The sequence below is a fragment of the Marmota marmota genome, unplaced genomic scaffold (assembly GCF_001458135.2).
Source record: "Marmota marmota marmota unplaced genomic scaffold, marMar, whole genome shotgun sequence".
In the NCBI taxonomy this organism is placed as follows: Eukaryota; Metazoa; Chordata; class Mammalia; order Rodentia; family Sciuridae; genus Marmota; species Marmota marmota.
In genome coordinates this window covers 1,769,579-1,779,101 of record NW_026000136.1, presented here as the reverse complement: position 1 = coordinate 1,779,101, position 9,523 = coordinate 1,769,579, and the positions used below count along the sequence as shown (strand labels likewise).

At 47.4% G+C, this 9,523-nt stretch overlaps 1 protein-coding gene and 1 non-coding gene across 3 annotated transcripts in view; one reads left to right on the top strand and one right to left on the bottom strand.

The window, feature by feature from the left end:
• Baiap2l1 (BAR/IMD domain containing adaptor protein 2 like 1) overlaps nucleotides 1-9,523 on the bottom strand; it is an 87,061-nt gene that overhangs the window by 54,763 nt on the left and 22,775 nt on the right. The window contains exons 2-4 of one of the 2 annotated variants that reach the window (XM_048785238.1): nucleotides 8,438-8,513; nucleotides 3,204-3,290; nucleotides 2,271-2,390 (exon numbers count right to left, since the gene is read on the bottom strand). In XM_048785238.1, the coding sequence (XP_048641195.1) occupies nucleotides 2,271-2,390; nucleotides 3,204-3,290; nucleotides 8,438-8,513 (283 nt within the window). The remainder of the gene's footprint in view (nucleotides 1-2,270; nucleotides 2,391-3,203; nucleotides 3,291-8,437; nucleotides 8,514-9,523) is intronic. The other variant, XM_015501985.2, reaches the window with a different exon arrangement.
• Trnal-caa lies at nucleotides 4,858-4,932 on the top strand. The gene has a single exon. It is a non-coding gene; the product is annotated as a tRNA-Leu (tRNA).

Below are 9,523 nucleotides of genomic sequence, written 5' to 3'. Positions count from 1 at the left end.
CTCCTCTTCCCCTGGCCTCAGCGAAGTGCTCCAGAGTTCGGGGGTGAAGAACTCAGAGTCCCGGCGACCCAGGTGGGGCGAGCCGCTGGCTCTGGAGCCTCACTGTGAGGCCACGGCACAGCTGCCTCAACTCCACCCCCAGGGCCGCGGCGAGAACTGAAGGCCAGCGCTGCCCGCAGAGGATACTGGTCCCCGCGCAGAGCAAGCACTTGTCCGCTGTTCCTGCTGCCCGGGATCGCAGGCCGGCTGGGGCCCCTCACAGGAAAAAGCTGCTTCAGCAAGCGCAGGCGCACTGCATGAGGTCGCCGCTGTCCCAGAGCGCAGGGACCCATAGCAGCGGCCGGTGGCTGCAGAGGGGCGGGTGACTCATTTTCTCTATCCCCCCATCGGTCCACCATACAGCCGAGGGGGTCACAAGTGAAAGCAGCTGCTGACCTGGCCCTGCAGACTCCCCAGCCAGAAGAAGACCCGAGGAGGACCGTGGAGAGGGCGGCGTGGGGAAGATGCGCGCTCATGGGGACAAGTCCTGGAGGCTTGGGGAAAGCCCGAGGGCGGAGGACACAGAGCTGCCCACGCCCTGCTGCCTCTGCGCTAGAATTCCTGCTTCCACACAGGGCAGACCAGGAAGGACCGCCATGGCCTTCTGGAGGAAGTAACGCACCCCCCAGCCACGTGGGAGAAAAATGTCACCCAACCAGACGCACGCAGAGCTTAGAAGCGCAAGGTCCTGCTAGAGGGCACGCTGGTGTAGCTCCTTTCCTTCCATCAGAAGCTGTTGAAACAAACCTTTCATGCCAGACGCCTGATGTGGGGGCCATCACTAGGCCATCTCCTAACAGCTGTGCCCTCTCCTCCCTGGCATTCCTTGGCTAACGTGCCAGGGAAGGCTTTCTGGGAGCTGGGCGTGGGTGTGTGATCCAAACTGGACTATGAGACCCGAGGGGTTGTGTGCTGGGGCTTCTGGGCAAAGGTTTCCTCCTTTGTAAAAGAGTACATCTGAGAAGAAATCCCCTTTCCTGCTTTTGGAGACCATGGGAAGAGAGGTGATACTCAGACTGGCAGCCATCTTAGTACCATGAATGAGGAAATGGGCATGACGCTGAGGATAAGGAACCTAGGTTCCACCGATTATCTGGGAACCTGTTACTCCTGGCCTTATGTGGAACAAGCAGCATGCTGTTGCTTAATCATTGTTGGCTGTATACTTTGTTACTTTTAGGCAAAAGGATCCTAAATTATTCACAGAGCAATGGGTGAACTAATGTCAGCTGGGATGTCTAAATGGGAATATCCACAGCTAGAAATCAGCCATAGTTCTGCGGCAGCTCTGGCTTTACTAGTGGACTTCAACCCAAAAGACACAGTGAGGGACTGGGACTGTAGCTCAGTGGTAGAGCGTGTGCCTGGCATGTGTGAGACACTGGGTTCAATCCTCGGCACCAGAGAACAATAAATAAAGGTATATAAAACAAAGAACACTACTAAAATAAAAAAAGACACGGTGAATGAAAGTTTATAAGATTTACAATCAAACTATGCGCACCAACACTGAAAGGCAGGAATAACCACACAATAAAATCTTCTTGGAAAACAAGAAAAATATTGTCTACCTTTGGCCACTTTTTTTTTTTTTTTAATTAGTTGCCACTACTCTTCTATATAGGGAATTTAAACAGATGCAGGATGGTATTTTAGTCTAAAATTTCATTCACAACGAAATGAAAACTTGCAAGTCAAAAGAAGTTAATATCAGCCTCCCAATCATCATCTCGTACTGAGGTGCTATTTTATCCTGGAACTGTTGTAGCCCCGTGGAAAGCTAGTAACTGTGAGGCCGTGTGTATAAGCAAAAGGATATCTTGAAACAAAAAATGTGAAACCAAAGTTATTTCCATTCCCTCCGAATAAGACACACATCCACATGAAAGAAACTTCGCCATCGAAACATATTTTCCTTACTGAAACTGGAGTTTCAAGCCGTGTTTATAACAACACTGTTGCTGTGGAAATAGTTGATTCACAGCTGGATAAAGCAAGGTGTGGAGCCGAAGTCTTATTTAAACAGTGGCAGGACCCATAAAACATTAAAAAGGCACCCTGAATGACAGTGAGTCAGAGCGCCATATGTTTTAATGTAAGGGTCACACTTGGTTTTTTTCCCCTGATGACACAAATGGGACGTTTCTTATTAATTTCACCCTGTTTGGAACCCTACAATCATCCTACCTACTCCCCCAAACGTCCTGGGTTTTGCGTCTGTGTGTTGTTACCTGTGGGTGCTGGAGCAGTGCCCCAGGTCAGTCCCCAGAGCGCTCGAGCTAGGATCCAGCCACCGTGCACAGCTGCATGAGGCCCCATCACACTGGCTGCAGCCCACCTATCACCTACAGCTTAAGGAAGCGCCAGAAATCATGAGTCCAGATGGACTTCGCCCAGCTGGCCCCACTCCATCCTGGCCGCTGATGGTCAGGGTTTCGCAACCACTTTGAAGGCCCTGGGCCGGACTGACTTTGGGACCCTGCGCTCCTCTGCTTTTCCTCCCCACGTTCCAGACACTTCTTCAAACCCACAGACCCCTCTTTCCCTGTCCTTTCCTTCTGGTTTTCTGAATGTTTCCAAACACTCTGAGGCTGAAATCTTACCCCTTATACAATAAAACACACTCGACAGTTTTGAAAATGAGGGCGACGTTCGGGGCTATAAAAAAAACCGGACCTTTCTTGGCAGGCAATGGCAACAGCCAAGTGGCTCTGTAAATAGAAACCCGCTCCCCCGCCTGCAGCCCAGGGTGTGGCCGCCCTCCGCTGCTGCACAGGAGATCGATTCATACCAGCAGAACCGGAAAAGTCACCACCAAGAGCCACTGTGGAAGCCGCAAGAGCCAAGAGTGCCACGCAGAGCCCGTTTCCCTCGGTGACTCAGGAAGCACTCCTGCCAGGCCACGGCTTGCCCACCTCCTGCGGCTCAGAATGTAGGTCAGGCTCCAGGCTCGAACCTCGGGGCCAGGGTGAGAGGCCAGAGCAGGAGCCAGGATTCCCTGGTTGCAGGGAAGCCCCTCTGCTCGGCCGGGCTTTGGGCCTGGCCTGCCCTCCACTGAGCCTCTGCTGCCACAGGCCATGGAGTGCCCGCAGCCACCCTGTACCTTCTCATCAGGGTGCCCAGGATGACAAGTTAGGTTTCTGAATAATGGATGGTTGGCTCACCCAGCTCGGTGGACACCAGAGACCCGGTGGCAATTTCCCCCATCTTGGCCACTCCATCGTAGTAGGCTTTTCCTGCGAGGATCATAGCTAGACAGCAAAGGGAACACACAAAATCGTCACTTAGACAAGGAAAGGAGGAACTGACACAAGTTTTCTTTCAAACATCCCAGGTCCCTCCTGGCTATGGCAAATGTGGCCTGGAGGCGGGACTCATGCCTGATGGCTGTGCTGGTGGCCTCTGCCCACAGCAGAGCCCCATCAGATCCTCACCTGGGACCAGCCTAGGAAACTTCAGCAATAGGAGCCAGAGGTCCAGAGAAGGCCCTGGCCACTCCTGGCACCAGTTCCAGAGCAGATGTGCCCGACACCCAATCAGGATTGGGAACACATCTACTCCAGCGAAAACTCTTTTCCCAGATGGTTATTCTATAGCACTACAGGTCAGCAACATTATTAGTTAGGAGGACTTGAGTGGGGAGTCTAAGAACCTGGTCCTTTGATGGTACGTGTTTTTTTTTTTTTCTATTAAAAAAGACATTTGAAATCACAAAGAGCCAGCATATTTGCTAACGGGGAAACCTATGAAATTTGAAATATAGTAGCACCCCCCCCCCCAAAAAAAACCAGAATTATTTAGGGGGGAGAACCCAACAAAACAGAATGCTCCTCCTCCCTTTTTGGCAGAAACAGAAAAATGTTTATTGCCATATGAGCTGGGTTCGAATTATTTTAAAAACATTTCCCCCTTCAAACTGATTTTGAAGACTAAACTATGACTCCATGACTTCTGTGGACAAGTTGCATATCCTTTCTGAAATGAGGTTGTTCATCCATAAAATGCCCTAATGATGAGAGTGTCTGATGAAAAAATGGCAGCTGCTCCCTGGGCCCAGTGGCCCACACCTGTAGTATCAGCTCCTCAGGAGGCTGAAGCAGGAGGATTGCAAGTTTGAGACCAGCCTGGGCAACTCAATAAGACCCTGTCTTGAAATAAAAACTTCTACCCAGGGCTAGGCAGATAGCTCAGTGGTTCAGCTTTCCTGGGTTCAATCTTTAGGACAGAGGAGTGGGAAACGTGGTTGCCGATGGCAGGGGCCAGAGCAAGTGCAGCTTAAGAAGGAAGGTGCTCGACAAGCCGGCCTTGCCACGATACCTTGTAGGTGATTTTGGAGAAAATCATTTATTTTACTTTACTCCAAAGATTAGTTTCATACATAGAAACTGGCTTCTCCTGCAGCTTTAGGTATGGCAGGATTTTAGAACCCAAAGGACCCCCTGTCCAGTCACCGCCTTTACCAAGAGGACAACGAGAGGGTGTCCCAGCTGCTTTGCCTACTTCATAACCAGCATATTCTTAAAGAGTGGATTTAAAAATATATATGTATTATATGTAAAGATGGCTATATTCTATTTTTGATGAAAACAAAACCAGATGCATATCAAAGACACAATGACCACAGTTGTATCAACATCTATATTTATGTAACTATTCTAAAGATAGCTGGGAAAGGCCCTAGTAAAAATGTTAATTTTTTTAAAATTAGTTGTTGATGAATTTTTAAAAAATTTATTTGTATGCGGTGCTGAGATTTGAACCCAGGGCATCACACATGCTAGGCACGGAATCTGCCACTGAGCCACCCACGGGGGAGTTGGTGGGGTGTAGCTCAGTTGGTAGGGCACTTGCCTCAAACGCACAAAGCCCTGGGTTCGATCCCCAGCACCATCACCCCCACACACACGGTAGGAGGGGGTGGAGAGTTACATCAGGTCCAGCTGAAGGCCAAAACAAATAACCCAATTTTATGACAAATTTATCTATTATTGTAGACATTTAAAAATTTTAAGTTACAGCATTCACTATGTCTGTATAGAAGTTCAGGAAATGCAGTGTTCTGCTGTACAATTATTTTATATGACTGGGGATAAACTTAAAGCATAATTACAAAAAGAACAACAGCAATTACCATTTATATGACTTTTCAAGCCATTACTTGGTTAATCTACCCTATAATGTCAATGGGAATGTTATCAGCCTCTCTTGTGAAGGGGAGTGGGGTGGAGATATCCTGGGAGGTCCCCAAGGTCAGCAGTGAGTCAGAGACAGCCACACAGCTCCAACTCCACTTCCTTAGGCCTAAACTGTGGTGCTTTTTGACTCTCTGGTCTTAGCTGGGATGAGAAAACAGTGACTCTACCTCAAAACATGGTGCATGACCAGTAAACTGTCAAGTTAATATATGCATTTTAGAATGAAGATTTTAAATTGTAGAGTACTGATAAGCTGAAAAGCCAGTTAGTGGGAGAACGGCATGCAGGATTGCACAATATTTAAACAAAATTTCTGGTTTGCATCCCCACGTGAAATCGAAAAATTTCATTAACTGTTGACTTACATTTAAAGCCATGTAATCTTGTCAGTCTTAAAAAATATATTTGCTTTTATGATAAAATTAACTTTAAAATTATATAACTTGCTGGGCACCGTGGTGCACGCCTATAATCCTAGCGGCTCGGGAGACTGAGGCAGAAGGATCACAAGTTCAAAGCCAACCTCAGCAACCTGTCTCTAGATAAAATATATAGAAGGGCTGGAGATGTGGCTGCTTGGTGGTTAAGTACTCCTTGTTTCAATCCTCAGTGCAAAAAAAAAAAATATTATAAAATTTTATATATATTATAAAATTATGTATATAATAAATGTATCTAGAACTAATAATAAAGTAACATTTTAATAATTTTGCCTCCTTTTGGGAACACAATTCTTATTGTGTTTCTACTACTTATTGTTTAAGGAAAGAGGCATATTTGTTCCACTTTAGTGGCTGGTAAACTATTTCATCAAACTAGATAAACTATATACATACCTCTACCAGCTAAGTTTTCCTTAAAATAGTTTTGTTGGGTTACTTGCCCTGTTCAAAAGCCTTTAATGGCCTCCCTTGGCCAGTAGGGTAAACCCATGCTCCCTGGAGATCATGGTAGATTTTTACAGTAATGGCCTTCAATGAACCACACCTCCCAGAATTCCATCTGTGTGGTTCCCAGCCACACTGAAGGTAGGTTAGCCATGTGACTTGCTTGCTTTGACCAGTGTGGCATCGGCAAGCACCAGAGATGCTTGATTGGTGCTAGGTATTGGTGCTTATACTCTCGGGACACCACCGCTGTGGTGTGAGGAACCGGTGTGGTCTCACTGAAGGGAAAGACCTCGTGAGGAGACAGCTAGCCCAGTTCCCAGCCTTGATCTGGGGCTCAGCGGATTGCAGCTGCAGAAGTGAGTTCCAGGTGTCTGAGAACTGTCCTGCCTTCACAGAAGAAATCACAAACTGCTGTCCAAAGCCACAAGTCTGAGGACGGCTTGTTGTACAGCAACTGTGACTATGATGGATTCAAATGCATACACAAGCCAGCCCTTCCACCTATTCCGCACCAGCCGTATCCAGGCCGGCCGGACCCAGGGTTTGGCCTGGACGCTGTTTTTCTGAGTGACACAGTGGGCGCCTGCTGGAGCTCAACATCTGTTGGCCAGTGCAGCTCCCGCACGGCCTCCTGCCTGCTCCAGTCCACAGCAGCCCCCGCTGACCAGCCTCCTGGGACACGGTGTCCACACGGCTCTTATTCATTCAGTGTTCTCCATTTTATAATCGGCTGACTGCACATCTGGCCGGCATCCTCAACTCTACTCCAAATCCCCACCAACAATTTTATAAATATTTAAAATTTCTCAGTGGCTTTGGCAAAACTATGGCCAGATGGACTGCAGAAACTCTGGGAATGCTTGCGAATTAGAGAATCTTCTCCAGGAGGTGTTAAAGTGAGAAGTCTTGCTGGCAGGACGCCACGCTGTGGGCAGCTCCCTGACCTACCTTGCAATTCCGCCTCAGAGAGGCAGGGGAAAAAAACACCACCCCTCTGTGGGCCACAGTGATCTCCTTCACAAGGACGTCTACAGCAATGACTCTGGGGCTTGTGATTAAGCAACCACCCAGGGAGAGACAGCAATGCCAGGCGGGCTCTTGCCCTCTGAAGGAGGGAAGGCGCCTGCAGACGGCACTGAGGCTGGGGGTCAGGGGGCTGGGGGTCCCCGACCTGCTGCCCTTCCTGACACTGAAAGTGTCAGGCAAAGCAAGCTCGGTGACGAAGTAAGGAAGCGGTTTCCTTCTCTGATGACTACAGCAACAATGCTCCCTGTCACCCACGGTCCAGCCAGCACATCCCCCTTTCCTGGGCTGCCTCTGCTAAGGGACACAGGCCACAGGTTTATTTTTGAAATATCAACAGGGAGCACGGTGGGGTGTGGTGGAAGAGAGAAGGAAGGGGTAAGTTAAAAGCCACTTGATCTGAAGTGGCTGAAACTTGATCTGAAGACTTCTTCAGATTTAAACCACTGGAAACTAAAGTTTTTACTTATGTTTCTTGACGATCCTGGTGAACCAGGGTAGAAGGTGAACCCAGAGTGTGGATATCTGGGATGGGTGGGTAACACCAGCCATACAGGAAGAATTGTCTTGACCATGTCAGAATGTGGTGATTGTCAGCGCCTTAAGATCTTAAGGTGATTATGCTTGAATTATAATAGCATCTATTTTTTAGCAGGGAAACACATGCTTACCTGCATATCAGTTTTCTCAATGAAACTTTGAGTTTGTGAACAACTCTAGTTCACAGAGAGGCAAATGTCAACACTCAAGTTTATTTTTAAATGAATGAGAAGCTTGTTTATTTTGAAATGAGAATCTAAGTCCAAACTCTGTATGTTTTTCCATTTGGACTAAAACTACTAGTTCTCATGTTATTTCCAAAAGTGCTACATTTAAAGGCAAGAAAATCTTTGATATTAAAAAAAAGCAGAAAAATTCCTGTGTGCAGGACATGAACATGCATAATGTTTTAAATACACATTTTATATGTTTATTAGTCCACGGAGAATTTGGTTTAAAAAGGAAAAAAAACACTGAGGGCAATGATGTAGAAGACTGAGCCACGTCAACAAAGCCCGATTTGAAGGTTAAAATGAGCCTGGCAGTCGCTGCATTCCGGTTCAACTCGCCTCATTTCATACACACTAAAGTCATCGTGCACTATCACTGCACAGTTCTGTGGATTCAATTAATTTTGCCATTTAAAGCTGTTTTAAACATTCAATGTTAAGCATTTAAAAATAAGTAAACTATTTACTGAATAACTTTTACATGGGCTTTACATTTATCAATGTAGAAAAACAGACTTACCATTAACAGCTTTTTCATAATTTTTTCCTAGGTTTATTAAATTTCGCAGCCCCGGGTTAAACTGTTCCATAACATTCTGACAAACAAACAAACAAAGCAAAAAAATTAATAAACAGCAGACCAAGCAATCTTCAGATTTTGCCACTGTGTGGCCTTGGATACCCGTGTGTGCTTACCAGTCGAGCCCCCAAAGTCACGCATGTGGACTTAAAAATCACGAAGAGCCCATATTTCTTACCTGATGGAGCAGGTGGCAAGGTGTGTGTAACCCTGGCCGTTCTCACCTGTGCAAGGGCTGCTTGGAACCTACTATAAACGGAGCAAGCGGGCGACAGACATTCACAAGCCTGCCATGTCCTTTTACAGGGACTATGGTCCCAGAGGCGAGGGTGCCCTCTTGGGTGTAAGTGGATTGCTAATCGCTGTCACTCTAGTGTGAAGAGACGGGCTTCAGCTGCTCAACCCGCTACCTGAACTTAATTCACAGTCAAGGGCAGTGTTTGGGCTGCCCCGTGAATAGAACCTTCCAGGAGAGCCTGAAAGACAGGCAGATGACTCCTGCGGCGTGGACTTCATGAGGGGAGGACAGGGCACTGTATTTGGTCCATCTGGGAACAATGAGCTACACAGCGTTGACCATCCCACGTGGACCAGGGGAATCTCTCTGCCTCTTCTCCCCAGGTGTGTACTACCCGACATTCAGTGGGGACAGATTCTTCACACCCTGCAGAAGTAAAAGGTTCTCGATTGCTACCGGGAACAGAGAGCGCGTGGAGACTGACAGTCACCGAGCAGTGACCAGCTCGCCTCAGCCTTCCCCATTCTCACCCTTCGCTCCAGAATGCTTCCAGCCAAGCGCCTTTTCTCCTGCATGTCACCAGAGTCCAGAATGTTTTGTTTTCCCAATTTTAGATAGTAACTGGCTTCTTCCTACAGTCCACGAGGACCTAGCTCTCCACACCACTCCACTCTCCCTCTCTTAGTCCTTTTAGATAATCACATGGCAATGTTCTGGTGAATCAATAGTCAGAGTTTAATATGACTTTATAAATATTGGTCACAATTGAAGAATGCACTAAAGATTAC